Raw genomic sequence first — 22,973 nt, forward strand, 5'->3', positions numbered from 1 at the left:
CCACTATTAAGACCATAGCTCTCGACGGTGATGCCCCGTTAACTGCACAAAGGCAGGCGCACTGAAAGGTTGAAAAATCCCTATTCTACTTACTCACAAGCAATTAATAATACCAACCATTTGTAGCTAGCTTGAGGACCTCCCTTCTTGAGCAAGAAAAGAGAAACCTTGAGCTCTGATACCAATGTAACATTTAATGGCCTAAAATCTTATGTGTAGCGGAATTTAGCATGAACATAGTGGGCATTTCATTAGAGTTGATTCCTAATGAGAATTACAAGAGTGCTTGGGTGGAGAGAGCAACAAAAAGCATAACACCTAGTTAGATAGCATCGACAATACTTTCAAAAGAGAGAGCAATTAAGCTATTGACAACAGTTGAGGACCGGATTTGCATGGAGCCGGTCCCCCCTCCAAAAGGCTTTGTATTATGGTTTCTCCCATCAAGAGAGACATTGTACAATACAATTCTTTGTGTTCCTTCAAGACTAGCTAGTGCAATGAAGATGGAAGCTTCATACACCAAGCAAAACACTTAATCAAACACAACTTGAATTATCCCCGTTCTCAGACCCAAGACCTCACACACCTTCGAAGATGGTGAGAGCTAGCAGGGTATGAGAGTAGATTGAGAGGAAAAAGAAGTATCTTACGAGAAAGAAGTACATCTCCTCACATAATCACTCATATTAGCATAGCTTAGCTTAGTAATTAGCTTGGTAGAGAAGATGAGCATGCATTGAAGCTTGGCTCTTGGTTGGATTTGCATCCACATGCCAAGAGAGTGTTGATGTAGGCTTCTATCTCACCAGCTTGGAGTAGGTGATGAGCTCTCCATTAAAGCTTGGGAGGAGATAGAGTATTTTCCCTTCACACATGGTCAAGTGTGAGAGTGTGTGTGTTAATGCCAAGCAAAAATCAGCCCCCCCCTCTCTTGGGCGAGCCCTAGCTGCTAATTAGGTCTGGCTTTTGCCTCATTGGACCTCCCCAGGTCAAGCCAATAGGAATTAAGCAGCATAAGTGATAGCCTTCTGACATGTGTCCCCCTTTCCCCTTTTGTGAGAGCTTTAGGTAATTAAATAATTAAACTAAACTCTCATTGGACCCCTTTGCCTCTTGGCCAATAGGAATCAGGCAAGCCATGGGGCTCCTGAATGCTCATTGGACCCTTTGGGAGACTGCCCAATAGTCTTCTAGGAGACTTATTTCTCATTGGTTTCTTTTATTAAATGTTTTTAAATTAATTAAACTAGATTTACTCTAGCTTAATTCTCATTGGTCCACTTCAAGGGTCTTCCAATAGGAATTGGGCACACCTTGTGGGCATCTGGCCTAGGGAGCTGACATGTGTCCCTCATTCCCTTTGTGTAAAGGGAGCCTGTGTGTGTGTGTGTGTGTGGCTTTCTCTCTCATCCCCTAGCTTTGGGGCTCGCCCCCTCCCATGTAGGGATGTAGAAAGACTTTTTGGGCACACACTAAGCATCCAATTTTCCCTAGGGTTAACCTTTGGACACAACCTTTGAATTTTGGAACCTTAGCATTTTGGAAGTCTTAATGGGCTGAACCTTAGGGTCTTTTTGGCCCATTGTTTCACATGGCTCTTTTGCAGATGGCCCCCCCTTTGGATCCCTATTTTCCCTCCTTTGGATCCCTACTGTGGCCGGTCTGCTAACTTAACCAATATTCTAGCTTTTTCTCCCTTGGCACTTCCCCACATTAAATGATCAGTTTAATATGAGAAAATCATTTAGGAGAATTAGATATTGATTATTATGACATATTAAGTTGGATTGGGACATCAAATGGTCAAAATTGTGCAATTTTTCCCACTACAACAAATAACCATGTTTGAGTCATGAAGAAACTTTTAGGTGAGAATGTCTACAATGATAGAGATCAAGCATATCAATAAGACGGATATCATTTCTTTATGGTAAAGCATAAATACAAACAAGTGTCACCCTTTTACTACAAAATTAATCAATAAATTTTTATTTTTATTTTGCAAAACTCACAATTGTGAGTGAATTATATTGATCATCCCAAAAAAATTACAAGATCTTGCCATGCTCGTCCCGAGCCATGACATCATCAAGAGACCATAATTACATCGGCTATCTGGGGAGCCACCCCTAACGACCCGCCCCTTTGTCCTTGATACACAAGGTCAATTATGTTCTTCAAAGATCTTCTGTTTTCCAATGGCCAAGATTTCCCCCCTTCCTAAGCATTCTATCTGCTGACAACAAGGCACCGGTAATCCTAGACCAATCATCCGGGTTTTGCTTGCGCACGAGCGTCCATATTAGCACTTTGCTTTCTTGTATAACTTCTGCAAAGCTTGCCACCGCAGGAACTCCTTCAAACACATGGCGGTTCCTTGTCTGCCATACATTATGTAAGAAGAAGTACCTAAAAATTTGAGTGTTGATGAGGAGGGCAGGACTACCCAAATTCTTACCTCCAAGGAATAAATCAGTCTTGAAAAAACCAATTTTCCATGCTCTTTGGACCCACTTGCATATTTCCCCTACGAGGCCTTTGATAGCTGGGCATTCCATGAATAGGTGGGGTAGATCTTCACTAGCCAACCTTGACCCCGAGCATCGATCTATCCCAATCCCTCTCTCCCGAATCTTCACCCGCTTCGGTAGAGCACCCCAAATTACCTTCCATAGAAATACCTTCATGTGCTGCGGAACCTTTGGCTTCCAAATGTTCTCCATTACTTGCTCCCACCTTTCCTCAGGCCATTGTTTTTTCCATATCTTGTTAAGGGGGCTAGACCAATTCTTCTTCAACATCATTGTATGATAAATGCCTTTAGAATGGGGTTTCCATAAGAGACTGCTTTCGGGCCATTTCTAGGCATTCCAATCAAACTCCGAATCACAAATTGGCATCACTACATTGTCAAGCTCTTTCATCACTTTGTTGACTAGCAAAACCTCCAAGCTATTAAGTTGGTATTGGGTTACCAGAAGGTCAATGGTTTTCCAGCTCTTGCTGTCATTGTAAAGTGCCCAAGTCGATTCAGACCCTTATTATTCAGTTTCCTGGTTGTTTCTATCCAATAGGGATTTTGTGGCGGATCTACAACTTTGGAAAGCCAAGGGGACCAATGCAAAATGGAGTTCTTGAAGTATCTGGTTTCCTCCCCCCACTTTAGGACTCCCACTGCTCTCTTGCATTTCCTTACCAATTCCCCTGAGATGCCCCCCAAACTTAGGGTAGACCACATCGGCGCTAATAGTTTGTCATGAACCTTTACCCCTCTCCAATTTCCACCTTTCGAGCCAAGTTTAGCTGCTTCTATCATATCTTTGATCATGATAGCCCAAGCTCGATCCTAGTTAGCCAAGGAGACTACAAATTTGGCACAACAAGCTTCTGCATGGGCCACAAGGTCGATAATTCTGAGGCCTCCTCGATTCATTGGCCGAGAGACTGACTCCCAACAAGCCCATTGCCATAGCCTGGAGGATTTTGTGTTAAAAACCTTTTATTGGTTTTAAGAACTCTTTCTAGTGACACTTAGCCATCTTGAGAAGAGGGCTAGTGAAGGCAATATAAGGGAGCATAAAGGCATTAATCACTATTATCCGGCTTGGGAATGGGAGAAGAGCATACTCCCACCTACTCATTTTTGTTCTGATTTTTTCAAGTACCCACTAAAGTTTGTTTGTGATTTACATTCACCCCCAAGGGACCCCCAAATGTCTGAAAATATTCCCTTTTGTGACAATCTCCCCCGACCAGTCAGAAGGGTCAAATGAGTCATTTTTCGATAGGGAGATCAGCCTTGACTTCTCTATATTACACTGGGACCCCGAAGCTACTGAGAACATTTGAAACAATCTCCAGAGCTTTCTTGACGACCTGGGGACACGCCTTCAAGAAGAGGAAAGAATCGTCTGCAAGTAGTTTTCCTAGTAGTTGGTAATTTCCTGGTAAAGCCAGGCCTTGCAATTCCCCTCGCTCAACACTAGCTTCGAGCGTTGTGACTAAAGGATGTGATCCTATGGCAAAAAGAAGGGAGGCCAGAGGGCATCCCTGCTAAATAGACCTTTTGACCTCAAAAGAGCCCACTATTCTATTGTTAAATAGGAGCTCTAGCTGGCTACCAGCCCCCAGTGCACATATAAGGCGACATAGGCGAGGCCCAAAGCCCAGAGCTTCCATGACTACTTCTATATATGTCCATGTTAATTTTTCATAAGCCTTATCAAGGTCAGCTGCAGCAGAATGCACTCTTGCTTTGTGTAATTTGCGTATTCAATGCCCACCATTGCTGCCAAGATGTTATCGTAAATGGACCTTCCTTTTATGAACCCACGTTGATGGGGAGAGATGATCTTGTTAAGTAAGGGGGCTAGTTTGAGGGCTACTACCTTGGTAATAATTTTGTAGGCCACCGATATCATCGTCATAGGGCGCCAGTGTTTCAGTTGAGAACAACAAATCTGTTTGGGGATGGGTTTGATAAGCCCTCTCTTTACACTTAACTCCGACGACCCTTTAGCATGGCTTTGTTGGTCAAACTTGTGACTGGGACCTTGAGAGCATCCCAAAATTCTCTAAAGAATACCGCCGTCATCCCATCCCACCCAGGGGACTTCTCCTTGCCTAGGGCTTTTTGCCTAGGGCTTGCAATGCTAGTGAACATTCGTCTTCGGAAAATCCCCCTTCCAGGCTAATAGCTTTTGAATGGGGAATCTTCTTCTTGACACTCTGAAGTAAGGTCCCTCTGGCTTCATCCACTTCCCGGGACTGGATCTCTGGCCGTCCAATGATTTGGCTAAGATAGTTCAACATCAAACCAGCTATCTCATCTTGGTTATAAACTCTTAAGTGCTTATAGAACAAGTAAAAGCTATTGGATACTTATGCCATCATGATAGGCAATGCAAATTATGTATCTTGATCTCTTCAAATCATAAGATCTTTTGGTAATGAATGAAATTTGTTTGAAAATCCTTATTTTATTAAATCATCAACACGTCTAAAATATATGATCCTTGCAATGTAAAATGTCAACATATGTCATTTCATATCTCAACAAATCAGTCCTCATAGTGGTGGCATCCCAATCTGTTCTCATCATGCTCACTTGCTCTCTCTATTATTCCCTTTTATTCATCAACAATCAATACTCCATCCTTCAAGGACATTTGACAACACAACATATTACATGCCCATCCTTGTCTCTTGCATGTTAAGCTCATAGAGCTAGGTCTACCAACGGTGATACGCCTTCTTGTGTGCCTAGGTAGCCAATACCACAATACAACAAAGCATGAGAAAAGGGACGATGAGTTGTAGCTTTAAAGATGATTAGCACATGAGGGGAGGTGATAAGGTTGCAAAGCAAGGGTTGAACATAAGTTTAAATCTGAGCCCGATTGTGTACATCTTCAATTTTTAAAGCCAAAGGTGCTTGTGATGGATTACATGTATAGTGCCATCGAACATTGAAGGGTCTACTTATCCATTTTATGGCCATACGTACGATAGAGCCAACATAGAAGAATGGAAACGCTTCTTTATTGAAAATGTAAGTTGTCTTCTCCTCTAGAATCTCTCACCTAATGATACTCCTTGAGAATGGGCAAAAGGCAGTCCGATACTGTTTAACTTTCATTTATCTACAAGCAAGCTTTACTTTTTAGCAACTCGATGCAAAGGATACACTTATGACAATCTGTTGAGATTTAGACTTCTTAAAATAAATTTTCATGATATTAAAAATAATAATAGTGGAGTTGAATTCTTAATAGCCTTAATGAAAAGAGAGCTATGATTTTTAAGTATATTGTAATACATATATCACACATATTATATTATAATTATCGTAAAAATCGATCGCTTCGATAATATATTTGTCTTTAAAGAACATGTACAATTGCGTACACTCACCATTTGAGGACTAATTCCAGGTAAAGAAGCACAATCATGCATCAATTATGCAGACATTAGCTATGTGAACGTAGATATCGGTGGTCATTGAGGAAGTTTTAAAATACTAATTATCACATTAACTATACTCATGTCGATAATGTACATGATAAACACACAAACATACACCAATGAAACCACTATATGTAAGCTTGAGTTTAAGTCTCTCTTTTAACTCACACTACACAGAGAGCATTGTGCATCTACCTTTATGCAGATTCTATGCTTCCATTCTTGCACGCTATCTCATGTTCATGAAGTGGCAATAGAAGTAAAGATGAATGCTTGTAAGCAAACACAACACATTGATTAATCTTTGGGAGGGATTAGGTTCGATCACTTTGGTGAGGTCACATGGGTATGGTAGAGCTTCTGATTTTTCTTTGGTGAAGGGGTTGACCTAAAAGTGAAAATTTTGTAAGGGTCCAAGTACATGGGAGCTCCAGGGTGTGTAAAAACATTTGGGCACATGGAAATATAATTGTGACTTTACTTCTCTTGTCTCTCTCAATTACAATGTAATGCCTCCTCTCTCTGCATCAAACAAACGAAGCACATCATCATAACCTTTGGGTGCTTTTTTCTGAGCTTCGTGTCTTCGTCGTCTCTCGCTTTCTAGCCATTTCTCTGCTTCAAACATCGCGAAGGACATAACTCTGCTGCTGCTCCTTCGGCGAATTTCCTCTCTCTAACAGACGCAATTGTGCTGTTTTTTTTTTTTGTTCTTACGATTTTATTTTCCACGAAATTCTCCCCCTGATCGCTGTAATTTTTCCTGATTTTCGGGGCCGAGTTTTTTTTTTTTTTTTCGCCCCTCCATTCCCTCCCCCTCGCAGGACGTAGCTGCTTAGCGAAGGCGGGTCGTGATCACTTCGATCAACAGGCATTTGCGAAATCGGTAAGCCCACATTTATTTTCTATCAGCATTAGGTCATGCTACGTGTACGATACTGACACGCGTGAGGTCATCATGTACGGAGCTGAATTTGCCGTAACCTCATGCCATACTGGATTTGCACCTTTGTATATATACGCTTGCATCAATTCAGAAGCATCTGTCAGCTGGTTTTTCTGTTTGATGGAAGCCATGGATTGGATGTGAAGCTCTTTTTAATGTGCACATGTGTACTTCGTTTGATGGGCATGGAAGAGTGGCATAACATGTGTGACAATTTATATGCTCAAACGTGTCTACGACTGTGGCATTCATGTACGGTGTCCAGTGTATGATGATGTGGTTATTCTTTTGGGTATGATGTGCATTGCGTATTATCTTCTATTGTGCTACATGATGACATCGGTTGTATAAACAAATGGTCATGTGGCTGATCAACATACCTTCCACATCAGTGTGAGAGGCATGCGATGAGTTGTGTTCGTCTGGCTCTTACAGATGTTGCAAATACTTAACTTGGGTAATCAATCGATGCAGGCTGCTGAAAAGACGTTTTTGAAGGAAGTATCAAGTGCTCAGCAATTGTATGATGACTATACACAACATAGAGGAAGACAATCATATGAGATAGGCCCATTTTGGGCAGCACCAATAGGTGCAGAGGGGGAAGATGGCAACAAATCCTCGCTTTGACATAGCCTCAAGCAGCCTCGACAATGCTGCTTATGGTTATCCAAATTCCCATAGAAGCCATTATTCAACAGGCAGTGGAGGACCCAGTTTGGAACGGGTGTCCAGTTTTCGTGAAAGTCATGATGGAAGCGGGCGGGGTGGTACTCCAGGAGGAGCAGGACCAGCTTTTCCCAATGTAGGGAATGTTATCACACATGGAGAACTTCCTCCATTGTCGCAGGTCTTGTCACTAGAGCAAATAGCAACTGGAGATTCAAAATCTTCAAAGCAGCCTGAGTTGAAGAGAGCTACTGCTGCTGCTTTGGCATTGATAGGGGAGGGCCAAGGAGGCTTCCAGCCAAAGCCCATTGAGCAACAAGGCCCAGAGGAACTTAAGCGTATCAGAAGCAGTTTACTTGAGAATTCATCTAAAGCAAAGTAGGATTTACCTTAGTACAAATATTTCAGAGTTTTTGGCCTTGGATTTGATGTTTTGGATATATTTTTATGCTTCTACTGATTAGTCGCATTTCGTTTGCTGCAAAGTAGCTAGATTACAATTGTTTTATTTGAAAATTTTCCAGAGAGAGATCGCGTGTGTTGTTGGAGGCTATTACAAAGCTTGACAAGTTTCGGACATCTATTGTGTCACGTAGAAGAGTTCGACGTGAAGCACATGCACATGAGCGTCCCCTAATCTCAGTCTCTGGCGAACGGTCAGTGCCTACTCCAAGCGCAGCAATTAACCCTAACAAAGCCAGCTTTTGTGCATCCCCTAGTCATGTAAGCATGGGTGAGGGAAGTATGCCCAAGCTCGAAGACAAGTCTAAAGGACCTGTTCCTAACAGGCGAGTCCGTACGTCCATGTTGGATGTTCGGGTAAGCCTCTTGACAGTCATTTTTGTAGTATGGTTCTACATATTATTCACTACATACGGCTATAAGTATGCTGATTGACCTTTTAATGCAGCTGGAAGGTAGAGCAAATATGTCAACCTTTCAGAGATCATCTGGGATAGCTGAACGTGATCGGGAATCTATCAAGTCAGGTGCCTCTCTTGGGGGCTTACCTGATGAAAAAGACCGCCTGGTAGCACCTAGTGGAGAAGCTTGGGAAAAAACCAAAACAAAGGGGAGACGATCGACAACAAAATCAGATTGTGTCATGACGGCTGCAGCTAGTGGTGTCCCAGATATTGAACGAGAGCATAAATGGGGGGTACAGCATCGAAGCAATACTGAGAATCGGCCCAGGTCTACTGAAGGTCATAGTTTTAGGTAGGGATCATAGCAAAATACATGCTCTAATTTACTCTTTTCAACTCAGCACTAAAGCACTCTTGGATGCAACCACAGGTCTGGCCCTGTGCATGGTGTAATGTCTATCCATAAGTCAGCCATTAGAAATGAGCCAGATAATGCAGGTCCTTCAGGTGATAAGGAGAGTCGTTTCATTATAACAGACAAGGATCAACCAACACCGACAATAAAGAGTGGTGTCAAGTGAGTTCTGGTGTTTGCTTGATCAAATGTGCAAAACCATCATTTGCTTGAGTTTTGCTTAAAATTTTACAGGTTGGCTTCCCACAAGGACGAAGGCACATTGATGAGTCCAACAACTGTTGCAAAAGCAAAGGCTGCAAGGGCTCCTCGATCTGGTACGGGGATTCCTGTCATTCCGACTTCTTCACATGCACCACGCCCACCTTCAAGTGAACTATGGGAACGTGCACCAGCAACAGGAGCTCCAACGAGAGCTCAATTACCTAGCAACCGCAAACGACCTGCTCCATCAAGGTCCTCTTCTCCTCCTGTGACTCAATGGGTTGGGCAAAGGCCTCAAAAGATGTCTCGGGTTGCTAGAAGGATGATTATAGCACCTCCAATGGGTCCTCCTGGACCTGGAGGTGCTAGGGATGAAGGCATTCCTAACATGGAAGTTGCTCCTGTGCGTGAACCGACTCCTACTGGTGTTAGGTCCAACCCTAGTACTTCCCCGGTTGCAGGGCTAGTGAAAAGGGTTGCCAGCACTGCAGCTCTTTCACAAATCAAGTCCAAGCTTGATAGAGTAGCTTCCCCTGCAGGGATCTCAGAAAGTGATGATTCAGAGGGTGCGGATATTAAGTCCAAAGAGAAATGGAAAAAGCATGCCGATTCTGAAGGAAGATTTGCCCCTGTAAATCAGAAGATGGCTCCTCTTTCAGGTAAAAAGTCTCGTGTAGTGCCTAAGGAAGAAGGTGGAGATGGCATGCGTAGGCAAGGTAGGAGTGGGCGTGCTATAATTGCAGTTAGAGAAAGCTCAAATGTAACGCTTATTGAGAAAGGTGATCCCTCTGCAAATGCAAAGCAGCTGAGAAGTGCAAGGCCAGGGACTGACAAGATGGAGAAACCTGTTGACGTGTAAGTCTATAAACCTAGTTCTCATACACTGTTCCTGTGGCCTTTTTTATTGAAAGGCTTTGATCTGTTGGCAAGTCGTTGTGCCTTTTATATGATGCATAAGTTCTCCTCACAGCAAGCCTGGGCGACCACCGAATAAGAAGGGTGGAATAGGGGACCGCAAAGCTCTAACCAGGCCCAGGAGACCTGCCACTAATACTGGCGGTGAAGTTTCTGGTACTTGATTCTAAAGTTTTGGAAACTTTAAAAAACCGCTGTTTTTTGTTTTGTGGAGTCATGCGTGTCTGGCTTCTTACCAGGTGAGTCAGATGATGATCGGGAAGAATTGGCTGCTGCAGTACAAGCTGCAGTCAATGCAAGCGGTGAGACCCTTGTTTTAAGCCTTTTGGGTCCCCAATGCCTGCTCTCATTTTACTCGGACTTATGCGGTGTGTTTTTCCACATTTTCATTGCAACGATGGGTTTCAGCGACAGCTTGTTCGAGCTTGTTCTGGAAAGAGATAGAGCCTTTTTTTGCTTACTTGACGCCTGATGCACGTAACAGCTTAAGCATACAAGTAAGTCTGTCTTTAACTTTCATATTCAGTTGTGTTTAGCTGATCTAATTCCTTTCAAAATATCTGATTGCGATCTTCTATTTGGTTTTAATCAGGTTAAGGCAAGGGAACTTGAAGATGAAGAGTTTTTACCGAGCTTGACAAGTGATACTAAAGCAGAAAAGGCTCAAGTACTAATTTGTTGTTGTTGTGTGGTGAAGTGGTAGTTATTTATTTCAGTTGGATCTTATTTTATGAATACATGCTGCAGAACACTCCTCTCGATTCTACTGCAGTGGGTAGGACCACACACCTTTCAAACGGAGCCATGGATATAAATAGAGGTGTAGTATCGAAGGTTTCAAACTCCAAGAATGACCATACTTTGGATGGTAATAAGGCTGGCTTGAGTGGTGGTTGGCCAATAGTGAAAGAGTTGCCACTTTCTCAAAGGCTTTTAGCAGCTCTTATTATTGAAGGTGATATAGATGATGACAGTAGGGAAGATAGAAGTCAGCTTGAGCTGCAAGGTTATGCGGGGGATGGTTCGTCGCATGATCTTAGTGATAGTGAACAGGCAGGCATGGAGAAGGATCAAGATTCAGAATCAGAGGTTGAGACAAGAAGAGTCACTGTTGGGAAGCTCAATGGACGGACAAAGAGCTCCTCCTATGATGTCTCTTATACTTCTAATGGTCATAGACACTGGGATTCAGAATCAGAGCTTCTCAATTCTCCTGTCAAGTCGGAACTACGAAAGGAGGAAGAAAAACAAGGTTTAGATATGAATGGACTAAATAAATGGGAAGGCAGATACCAGAGCTTGACGCTTGATGAGAGGATAGCTTTGGAGCTTCAGAGCCTTGGATTGTATCCTGAGCAGGTGTTACTACTGTTTGTGGCCCTGTTTACTCTGTATCAAATGTGTTCACATAGGTAGCGTCTTTTATCTTCCCTGGCCAAGTCTCTGAGGATCTTCTCTTCTTGGTACTAGGGGGAATTACCCACAAGAGAAGATGACCAGATTGCTGAGGAGCTTAAGAGATCTCAGCTGGAACTTAAAGAGCTGGTATATTTTGTATTACCTTGATTCAGTAGGCTTGATTTTATTGGTAAATGGAAGTACTTACTTGCAATGTCATAGGTTCATGTGAACAAGGAGAGGCTGTCATCGTTGGAAAAAAATGTGTCCAATGCCAGAGTCATTGAAGAGAGGTAGCTGCAGCTCGATCCTCTTACTATTTGACACTGCTGGGAGTGTGTTCTATATAATTGCTTCACTCATGAAAACGCCCACACATTGGTTTTTTAATTCAGATCATATTTGTTGTGGCATGTGAAGCATGAACATTTTGCATAACAACCAAAAGAAACCAATGCGCACTGATCACACCATGCTGTACATGGTAGCGGACACCATTGGATGTGTACAGTGATAATATAGCATGTGTTTAGGTAAATAGTCTTTTCCTCAAAAATTACTTGAGGACCATGGATATGGCTGCCTGGAGATTTTGGAACCAGGGAAGTACTCGTGGTGCTGCTTTGTGGTTAATCTTGAGCCTTTTCGATTCAAACCTTGACATTATGCTTTGAAATTTGTCTCATGTGTATCTTTCTTTTACAAATCCTTTTGACGTTTTAAGTAGGTTCGTCTCTTTACTAGTGTGGTATTCAGATGGCAAACTTATATCCTTTGAAAACAACCGCTGGTGTCGGTATCATGTAGGGAACGGGAGCGATTAGCTATGATCAAGCTTTTGGAGAATGCCTTCAACAAACGATTGGTATGCTCTCCTTTGGTTGATGCTACCTGGTTTCTTTTTAATTTCTTTATTAAATTTGACACAAGGGGGGCACATTGCTGTTGTGTTTTAATGAAAAAACTTCTTGTAGTCGAATTGCTTATGGGTCTGAATGCTCTGCCTTATTCTGTGGCATTTTGCCTTTAAATAGCTGTCACTGATACACATTGCATGCCAGAATTTCGAGCTAAGGGATAATCTAGCGTGCAAAGTATAGCTAAGGAACTGATAATAAGGACCTTCTTTGCAAACTATTTACTGATAATAAGGACCTTCTTTGCAAACTATTTACTTTTACAACGGTTATCCACTGTATATTTGGTTTAAATCATATGGAATTTAATTTTCAGATGGTTGTCGAAATTTACTTTTATGAGAAGATTTTGTGGTCCAAAGCTGAGTGCAGATACCAGAAGTTTATCTTGTAAAATGCTCTTTAAGGATGATTCTTGCCAAGAGACAGGATCATCGCTGTGTTGAATAGTTGTCGATGAGCGCATCTACATGACTTTATTTTCTCTTCAGTCCTTAGTGTTCTTACGTGTTCATTGAGGGCCAAAGGTCTTAATTCAATTATGTAAATATCTAAAGTGCCCACAAGACTTGGGGGGCTTTTTGTACATAATACAAAGGTGTGTCTTACTGTCCAATGACTACTATACACTCAATCCCCTTGATCTGTCGACAAGGGAGTCGAGTGCCCCTCTATGTAGCAAACATTGCATCACACTCAACTGCGGAAACCGCCTAAATGTTAGGCGCCTGACCAAAAGCCTCATGGTCGATATCCAACAACTGTGGGTGATTTGCCAAGCCCCCTTTCTCCAATTACTTTGCATCCCGACATAATTTGTAAACTTCACCAATCTTACTCTCCAAATCTTCTTATTGATTTCCTTATGTGCCAATGCTAGCTCTGGTTGACTATGTTACTTGAACTTTTGTATCTTTTCAGATGAGCATGCCACGTCACAACCCCCTCGAATTGTAATCACCCTCGATTACGCCTGCAAAAACAACCAAAGGACAAAAACTAGCTTAGTAGACATTGACTCTATGTACCCAGGCACTAGACTGCACACATCCAACACTTGCTCAAAGACACCAGTCACTGATCAATCACATTTCCGTCGAGGGTCCAAGGTATAAATCATGATCATTGTATTCTGTTTAGCAATTCCATCCATACCTTGCTGATCTTTTCACGGATGTATTGAGCCGCTAAATCTTATCTTATCACTATCAGATTGACAAAGTACAACTATGTGGCTTTGCTCTACTTCCCCACGTAGTAGAATGCAAGAGAGAGATGTCTGGGGAGCGGTTCGTTGTATGTTAGAAAACCTCTGAACGACGCAGACGAGATGTCTGGGGAGCGTTTGGTTGTATGCTTGAACCTCCAAAGAACGTAGGCTACAGTCTAAGGGGCGTTTGGTTGTAAAAGGCCTCTATATCTGCTGGCTCGGACCTTTTTAGGTTATTTGCGGGAAGAGTAATGAGGGAGTCGTTGAACAGTTCATGGCCCAGGTTATTTGCAGGGGGAGTGTTCATCGATGACTTTATGTTTCTATGTTTTGTAACATGCATATGTGAGCATTTGTGTTGCATTGTGATGTGCCAACCATTGAATACTCCTTATTGGATGAGTTTTTTCTGGGAAACCAACGACCCAGGATATCAAGAGCTCCAATTTGGAACGAGACTCCTTATTGGATGAGGATTTTTAGAGAAGCCAACGACCCAGGATATCAAGAGCTCCAATGTGGAATGAGAAAACTGATTGTCCCTCCAAATGACCCTTGAATTTTTTTCATCTAACTTGAGTTGTTTTGTAGATATGCTGTAATCACGGGCGATTACTTTCTTTCAAGAAGGGGGGATGTTACAAACTGCTTACGTGTCAAGCCATTGAAGAACGGAGCCAACCTGCAGAGCCCGCCGAGGGCCCTAAACCCTATAAAGAAGCAACAGAAGAAGTAGAAGCGGCACAAGAAGTTTTACCAACTTGCAAAGTCTTGTCGATAGGCCTATTTTTAAAAAAGAGTTCCCACCAACATATGGGACCCCATGCGTGGGGCCCAAGTGACCAAAGACATTAAAATTAAGCACCCATAAGCTTGCGTAAAACTTGATGACGTGGCAGTTGTACGGACGCCCACAAATTGCGCTGACAGTGCCACGTGGCAGCATGTACAGACTTCTGTATTTTACGTTGCAGACATTGACGTGGCATGCTGTACCAAGGTGGAACCAAACGTAAAATACTGTGCGTATTCGTTACGTAAGGTACGCAGTCTTGTATGGATTGAGGTTTAAGGTACATAAAAATACGCACTATTGGTAAAAATCCCTTAAAAGTTAGGAAGAAAATAGGAATTTTATGAGAGAAGCCTACAAATATATCACTCTATATGCTTGTGGGGCCATATGTTTTTAGAACTTGAAGCTTTTCATGTAATTGCTTTTGAGAGGCCAAGGGCCTTTAAATATGTGCCATGGGCTCAGTCTCTGGCACGTCTCCTACTGAAGGTGCAGAGCGCGAGTATCAGCATTGTACTTAGTTCAAGCAATATAAAGAAATACCAAAAGGGGTGTCAACGTTTGGGGCCAGTGCTCTCTTGGGGTGGAACTCCGCCACTCCCCATCTTTTGTGTCGTGCATCTCTTTCAGTTGAGTATTATTTGATGTGCTTAAAGTTGTCCAGTCTGTTCTCTCCCGTTGGCACGTGGTGCCCGTCCCCGGTGACACATGAAACATAGATACAAATGACTTAATGAAACCTCCATACCCTAGCCTTGTCACATGCCCAAGTTCTTTCACACGATGGAAAGTGATGATTTTGACATGAATTCGGTTTGTGATGAAATACATCTTGAGGCAGCTATGGCGGTGGTGGTGAACTACCCATCAATGAGGAGTCGGGAGATTTGTCCTAGGTCTACTTCGGCGTTGGTGATCAACCAATCACGATACCTACCCTCCCTACCTTTCCTCGGACTAGCAATTGAATGGCGATAACTATACCCTTTGGAAAGCGACTGTGATGACTATCTTCAACTCTTACGAGCTTGGAGGCTTTGTTACGAGCAGCTTTCAAAAGCCAAAGGATCCTACGGTAGCGAAGTTATGGTGTCAATGCTCGAATCCTGTCTTTCATAATCCTTAGTACACCATCAATCATAAGTCACATCCGATTGACAAAGGACGCGAAGTTGATTTGGGACTGGCTCTTCACTATATGATCGAGTCTCTCCAATGAAGCAGATAGCGTTTGTCACAAATTGATGACGTGGGAGTGCAAACTGAACACACACACAGCAAAGTGATGAAGTGACTGACTGTACGAAAATCCTTGATTTTTGCACTGACAGTTGACGTGGCAGTACTGTACGGATTTTCGAGTTTTGCGCTTATGTCACAAAGTGATGACGTGGCTGCCAAAAACCCTAATTCTGTTGAAACCCTAACCCTAAAACCAAAAACCCTAATTTTGTTGAAACCCTAACCCTAAAACCAAAAACCCTAATTGTACTGAAATCCTAACCCTAAAATCAAAAACCCTAATTTTGTTGAAACCCTAATCCTAAAATTAGAAACCCTAATTTTGTCTTAACCCTAACCCTAACACTAACCCTAGCCTTGATTTGCTGACATGGCGAGCTGACATGTGGCCTGCTGTATGTACTATGGACACCAGCGTGATTTACAGAAAGCTGGGCAGATTTTGGCTTTTGCTTTTACTCAACGCAAGAGATGAGAGAGAGAGAAGCTTTTGCTTTTATTTTATAAAAGCATAGAAGAATGAGAGAGAAAAAGCTTCTGCTTTATTTTAAAAGCTTTTGATTGGACAGCTTTTTGGAACTTGCTTTATTTTATAAGCAAGAGAGAGAAAGAACCTTTGCTTTATTTATCTTTCTAGGAAGTGCACGCGCAGTGGCAGAAAACCACAGCACCACCCCCAAAACCCGCTCTCAAGAAACTTTTTGCTTACAAGAAGTATATAGAAAAGGAATTAGAAGAGGTGGTTGATGCGCGAATTGCTCAGCTTTTTGACGCGCAGAACAAAGCTAAAAAAGCACGGCAAAAAGCAGAAGAAAGGCACTGACTTCCCGGGCTTTTTGGGTTGTCAGTCGACATTTGAAAAAGCAAAGAAACAGAAGAAGCGTGCTCGATTTGAAGGAGTACCCAATTCTTCTTCTTCTTCTTCTTCTGACAGTTCTTCTAGCTCATCTGACTCGAGCGAAGAAGACCGCAAAGGAAAAAAGCGAAGCAAGAAACAACGCTTCGGAAAGGGCAAGAAAAAGGCGCCCAGTGAGAGGCAGTTCTACAGAGGACTCGTCTACAGACAGTTTAGACTTTGACGACAACAACTTTTATGCAAAGAAGAAGAATTTTTATAAAGCCAACCAATATGACTTTTTGGAAGATAAAAGCAAGAAAGTCCAGAGTTTAAGGAAGGTGGACAGTCAATTAAGTTTGACACGTTTTCGGGATATAGAGATGCTTCGAAGGCTTTGTCTTTTGTACAGCAGTTGTTGCTCATTGGACTATTTTCTTATTTTTAATGATTAATCTCTTTTTTAGGATATTTTATTGTGTGCACTAAGAACTATTAAAAGATTGTAGCTACAGGAACTGCCATCAAGAACGGACAACTCTGATGTGTCATTTGATGGGTGATGGTAAACATCGCGAAGGAGTTTCCGTAAGTTCGGTGGAAAGGGCCGGGTTACGAGTGCCCGTGATGCGTCACATGATGGGTGACGGGTGCATCAGAAAGGGGGCATTCCGTAGGCTAAGGAGGAAATCCGAACTAAGTAAGAAAATACGCGTAAGAACGCAAGCACAAGAATAAAGATGGGTTCAATGAAGCTTTTTACGAAAAGCAGGAACATTCGCGGGAGGGCAGATGCTTTCCCGCGAGGAGTCTGTGTCTGCATTGCATCTGTGCCGTGTTCTGCACCCGGGGACGCCTGGAATGTGTTCGTGTAGCATTGTTTTCACTAACTGAGTGAGTTTTTAAAGTTTGAACAGGTTCACAATTTATTTTATAAAGTGGCCGGTCACTTTTAAGTGACCAGCCCTTTTATTAATAAAATAAAGTAAGGCTTTTCTTTAAAAAAAAGCCAGCGCTAAAAAGCTACGCAGGGGGCTGAATCAGCAATCTCTCTCTCTCTCCTCTCTCTAGGGGGCGCCAGGGTCTTGCTTTTCGGTTCTATTCCCGCCGGGTGCCAGGCCCTATAAAGTAGTAGCCAGCGTTCCAGTTTTAAGACGCCGGAAGCAGCAGAAGAAGCTAGCGCTTGGAATCCTGGAGCAAGGGTTGGCGACGGAAATTGCAAGTGTTCGTGTGACGATTGAGTACGGAGGTCGCTTTTCCGAGCAAGGAGCGACAGGTATAAGGTGTTGATACGCATTGAGAATTGTTGCTTTGTGTGGTTTGTTTTGCAGGAATCTCCCGTCTTACGGGAAAGCCCCTCATGGGAAGTACGGCTTCACGCCTAAGTCCCTTATGGGAAGGAACGGCCTTGTGCCCAAGCCCATTACGAGGAAGCACGACCTTCGGGTCTAAGATTACAGAACGGAGGGGTTTCCTCGGGTTCTAGTGCTTGTATACGAATTCTCCTTGAATAAAGAATACTCTTGACGGGGGGGGGGGGGGACCAGCCCATCTTCTGGTCCCCAATAATGTGTCGATCTTATCCCTTCTCTCACATTTGCAAAGTACTTTATTTTTCAGATTTCTAAGTGCTCGTGTACGCTCCCGTTTTGTGACAGTGGTATCAGAGCTCGGACTCCTCTCTTTCTTTGCAAAGAAGGACAATTTCGGGAAGAACGGGAAGAACCATGTCGAGCCAAGGGAGAAGCGTTGAAGAGGAGCTTCAACAAGTGCAAGCTCAGCTTGCGGATTTGCAACAAATCTTACTATTGCCAGATGTCCAAAAGCTCTTGGGCGGAATGAAGAAAATGAATGGAACTGATGCAGCCAAGCACCCAGACCACCCTGTTGGCGTGAGACCACAGGAGGAAAGAGAAGAAGAATGTGCCGAGGTGCACAAAGGATCTTCGGATCGGAATGAACGGCCTACTCCAAGGAAAGGCCAGGAAAAAGCGCTCTCTTTGCTAGACGAGAGCAAGGACATCTCTATCTCATCTTCATCTTACTCTCCTGATTATACTTCTACTTCTCAATTGTCTCGCCAAAAGAAGGAAGCCGCTACTACTACTACCCTACATCAACCTAAAGATAAGCCTCGATTCAAGAAGCATGGTCGCAAGTCTCAACATCGCATGAGAGTCTTCAAATCGGGTGACAAGGACATCAAGTTCGAAACCTACAACGGACGGAGAGATATCTCCAAAGGACTGTCTTTCATCATACAGTTTGAAGTCTCCTTTACCAATGGGCACTTCACAGAAAGATCCAAACTGTGCCATGTGGGGATGCACCTCAAGGAAACGGCAAGTAATTGGTGGTTAGCCAAGATTCTGGAAGGTTCTCAGGCCAGAACTTGGGAGAGATTCAAATCTGAATTTTATGAACAATTTCTTCCGCCTGACTTCGAGCAGGACATACGGAAGGAATGGGATTGGCTCGCTCAGAAGGATCATGAGAGAGTCATGACCTATGTGGACAAGTATTGGTCGGTTCTTCTGAAGGTCACCCCCTTCATGAAGATTGCCGACGAGGAAAAGAAACGAAAGTTCGAGGCGGGTCTCCAACCGCAGCTTCGAAAGAGTATGAAAGTGTATCTGCATGATACTCTTCAGAGGATGATGGAGTTAGCAATCATTGCTGAGGATTTGCACTCAACTGGTACGCCCAGAAAAATGGAGCATAGCACTTACCGTGCAAGACAAAGAGGGGTCTACGATGACCAAGGGGGCCAAGGAAGAAAACGTCCTCCATCTAGGGACGATGATCACTCTAAGAAGCCAGAGGGCAATGGCAAGCGAACTAAGTATCTTTCTCCTACTCAACTTCAAACCTTCAGAGAGGAAGGAAGATGCTTCTATTGTGGCGAGAAAGGACATATGAAACCGGATTGCCCGTTAAAGCAGCAACGGCAAGAACACGCCCCTACGAGGCAAGATAAAGCAAGGAAGGAACCCGCTCCACCAAGCTCGAACTCTATTCCAGATGTTCAAGGAAACACAGAAACGGAGAAAGGGAAGCGTCAGCTTTTGAAGGGCTGGGGGTCTTTGAACAACGAGCGAGTACTGATTCTTTATGATCTAGGATCCACGGATAACTTCATCTCCCTGGATACTGCAGAACGTTTGTGCCTCACACCGGCTCAGCTTGGCACACCGGTTACATCCGGATCGGCATTCGAGGGGTTGACAACCAATGCAACTCCCGTGCAAGGACAGCTCAATCTTCGGGTTGGCGAGTACAAGGATCGCGAATCATTTTTGATGGCACCCATCGAGGGATGTGATATCATCTTGGGTATGCCATGGCACTTCCATGACACCTGTCCCCGATTATGTGGAAAAGACCCTCACATTTGATCATGGGGGTAAGAAAATAAAGATTCATGCTGATATAGGAGATTGGCAGTTCCCAATTGTAAGTCATATCTCCATTAAGAAAGAAATGAAGAAGTGTGTTTCTGCTTACTTGATTTTTGCACGTGTGAAGGATAAAACTAGTGGGGATTCACTCTCTAGTCTGGAAATTAAGCGTTTTCAATTTATTGAAAAGTACAAAGATTGTTTCACAGAAACACTCCTGATGAACTACCTCTGGTACGCCCGGAAGATCACCGCATAGATCTTATACCGGGTAGCTCGCCTCCCAATCAACCCCCTTATCGGGTGAGTCTTGCTCAGCAAGAGGAAATTTTGAAGCAAGTCAACGAGCTTCTAGAGAAAGGGTTAGTACGGCCAAGTGCTTCACCCTACTGCTCTCCAGTTCTACTGGTGCAGAAGAAAGATGGCACGTTTCGAATGTGCATAGACTGTAGGTCTTTAAACAAGATCACGATCAAGAATCGCTTTCCGATCCCTCGGATTGATGATATACTTGATAAGTTGCAGGGTGCAAGTGTCTTTAGTCGCATAGACTTAAAGAGTGGGTATCATCAGATACGGATCGCCCCTGAGGATGTCCATAAGACTGCTTTCCGCACAACCTTTGGACTATATGAATTTTTGGTAATGCCTTTCGGCTTGACCAATGCTCCTGCAACGTTCAATCGCATGATGGACCGCATTTTCAGCCCGTATCGAGCTTTTACGGGAGTATTCTTTGACGACATACTCATCTTCTCTAAGTCAGAAGAGGAACATCGAAAGCACTTGGACTTAGTGTTTCAAGAATTGCGAAAGCATGAGTTGCATGTGAATGCAAAGAAGAGCGAGTTCTTTCTCTCAGAGATACACTATCTCGGCCATATAGTCTCTCACAATCAAGTGAGTATGGATCTTGCCAAGATCCGAGTGGTAGAAGATTGGCCTATTCCCACTACGGTACATGATGTACGTAGCTTCCTGGGATTATGTTCGTATTATCGAAGGTTTGTCCGAGGATTAGCTCATGTAGCAGGACCACTTCATGATTTGACAAAAAAGAAGATTCTTTTCAGATGGGGATCGAGACAACAAGGAGCTTTTGATCGGCTCAAGTACTTGCTAAGCCATGGACCTATTTTGATAGTGCCTGACTTAAGGAAACCATTTGAGGTTCACTGCGATGCTTCAGGCGATTGCATTGGAGCAGTGTTAAACCAAGAAGGCCATGCAGTGGCCTACGAAAGCAGACGGCTTAAGGATTCAGAGTTGCATGCATCAATCTACGAAAAGGAACTCACGGCTGGGATTCACGCCTTATCCAACTGGAAGCACTATCTTCTAGAAGCGGATTTTGTGATCAAGACTGATCACCAGAGTTTGCGGTATTTTCTTACGCAAAGGAAACTATCTGAGAAGCAGATGAGATGGGCAAACTTTTTGTCTACGTTTCACTTCCAAATCCTTCACACGGCTGGGAGTAAGAATGTGGTCGCGGACGCATTGTCTAGGCGGCCAAGGGTGAACGCTATCACTTCGGTGTATCACCAAGAATTAGAAGCTCTATCGGATTTGTATCCGAATGATCCAGACTTCTCCACCATTTGGGGAAAGCTACATCGTGGAGAGAATGAGTTTCCCTATTCCATTCGGGACGGTTATCTCTACCACCATCAGGCCATATGTGTGGTGGAACCATTAAGAAAGAAGATCATGGATGAAGCACACGCTTCGCCTTATGCGGGTCATCGGGGTATTCTCCCTACGACCTTAGCAATGGAAAGATATTTCTTTTGGCCTAGCCTTAAAGCAGACATTGATAAGTATGTCAGGGAATGCTTGGTTTGCAAAAAAGTGAAGTATGATTGGCATAAGACGCCTGGGTTACTACAACCTTTGCCTGTCCCTAATGAACCTTGGGAAAGTATTGCCATGGACTTCATCACGGACCTCCCTTGAACTCAGACTGGAAATGACGCGATCTGGACCATTGTGGACAGGTTTAGCAAGCAAGCACATTTTATACCAGTCAAGAAAACGATCAAAGCAGATCTGATGGCTAGGGTCTTCCTGGCACAGATCTTTAAGCATCATGGAATGCCTAAGTCTATTGTGAGTGACCGAGATCCTCGCATGACAGGAAATTTTTGGCGTGCCTTGATGGATAATCTTGGTACGAAGCTGAATTTTTCATGTGCCTACCATTCTCAAACGGACGGGCAAAGTGAGATAGCCAATTCCATAGTATTGGATATGTTAAAAGCTTATGTGTCAAACCGGCAATCTGACTGGGAGAAATATTTGCCTCTTGTCGAGTATGCGTATAACAATACCATACACTCATCGACGGGGAAAGCACCTTTTGAGATTCTCTATGGTAAGCCTTTGCTTCCATCGATCCTTTTAACTAAGGATAAGATCTTTGCAGTAGATTTGCTGATGAATTTGTCCGGGATTTGGACACAGCCTACGGGCAAGTTAGGAGAGCTATTTTACGCTCTCAGGAAAAGCATAAGAAAGCTGCAGACAAGCACATGAGGAATCTAGACTTAACAGTTGGACAGTTAGTCTTACTCAAGTTTGAGAAGGCAAGACTTAAGAAACAAGCGTCTCATAAGGGGAAGGTGGTAAAACTTTCTACCCGTTATTATGGGCCGTTTAAGATCACTAAGCAAGTGAATGATGTCACATTCCGATTAGAGCTACCGCCTAATTGGAGGATCCATAATGCTTTTCATATCAGTTTACTCCGGCCGTATGTGGGACCGCCTCCGAGTCAGTCTAGTGCTGAGGAACCTCCTGAGGTTGAGGAAACAGAAGAAATACTCCAACCGGAGCAGATAGTAAGTCATCAGGAGCGGCCCCTCAAGTCCGGAAAAATAACACGGAAGTATTTGGTTAAGTTTAAGAACTATTCGAATCTAGATGCTCAGTGGATGACGCGGGAGGAATTAGTAGCTTATCCCGAGATACTGGAGGTATATGTCCAAGCACTACAGTTGAGGTCAACTGTTTAAAAGCCAGAGGGATGTTGCTAATTGGACTATTTTCTTATTTTTAATGATTAATCTCTTTTTTAGGATATTTTATTGTGTGCACTAAGAATTGTTAAAAGATTGTAGCTACAGGAACTGCCATCAAGAATGGACAACTCTGATGTGTCATTTGATGGGTGACGGTAAACATCGCGAAGGAGTT

The 22,973-nt window shown here is 43.3% G+C and overlaps 1 protein-coding gene across 1 annotated transcript in view; it reads left to right on the forward strand.

The window, feature by feature from the left end:
- Nucleotides 1-6,469: 6,469 nt before the first annotated feature.
- The window catches only part of LOC147452625 (uncharacterized), a 39,789-nt gene continuing 23,285 nt past the window's right edge, over nt 6,470-22,973 (forward strand). Inside the window, exons 1-14 of the mRNA XM_086518262.1 lie at nt 6,470-6,853; nt 7,388-7,960; nt 8,107-8,401; nt 8,493-8,800; nt 8,879-9,025; nt 9,098-9,922; nt 10,038-10,138; nt 10,222-10,284; nt 10,391-10,479; nt 10,575-10,649; nt 10,730-11,341; nt 11,453-11,527; nt 11,603-11,673; nt 12,188-12,245. Of these exons, the coding sequence (XP_086374388.1) occupies nt 7,521-7,960; nt 8,107-8,401; nt 8,493-8,800; nt 8,879-9,025; nt 9,098-9,922; nt 10,038-10,138; nt 10,222-10,284; nt 10,391-10,479; nt 10,575-10,649; nt 10,730-11,341; nt 11,453-11,527; nt 11,603-11,673; nt 12,188-12,245 (3,159 nt within the window). The 5' untranslated portion in view covers nt 6,470-6,853; nt 7,388-7,520. The remainder of the gene's footprint in view (nt 6,854-7,387; nt 7,961-8,106; nt 8,402-8,492; nt 8,801-8,878; nt 9,026-9,097; nt 9,923-10,037; nt 10,139-10,221; nt 10,285-10,390; nt 10,480-10,574; nt 10,650-10,729; nt 11,342-11,452; nt 11,528-11,602; nt 11,674-12,187; nt 12,246-22,973) is intronic.

This window comes from Adiantum capillus-veneris, chromosome 8 (assembly GCF_014529385.1).
Source record: "Adiantum capillus-veneris isolate H3 chromosome 8, ASM1452938v2, whole genome shotgun sequence".
NCBI lineage: Eukaryota > Viridiplantae > Streptophyta > Polypodiopsida > Polypodiales > Pteridaceae > Adiantum > Adiantum capillus-veneris.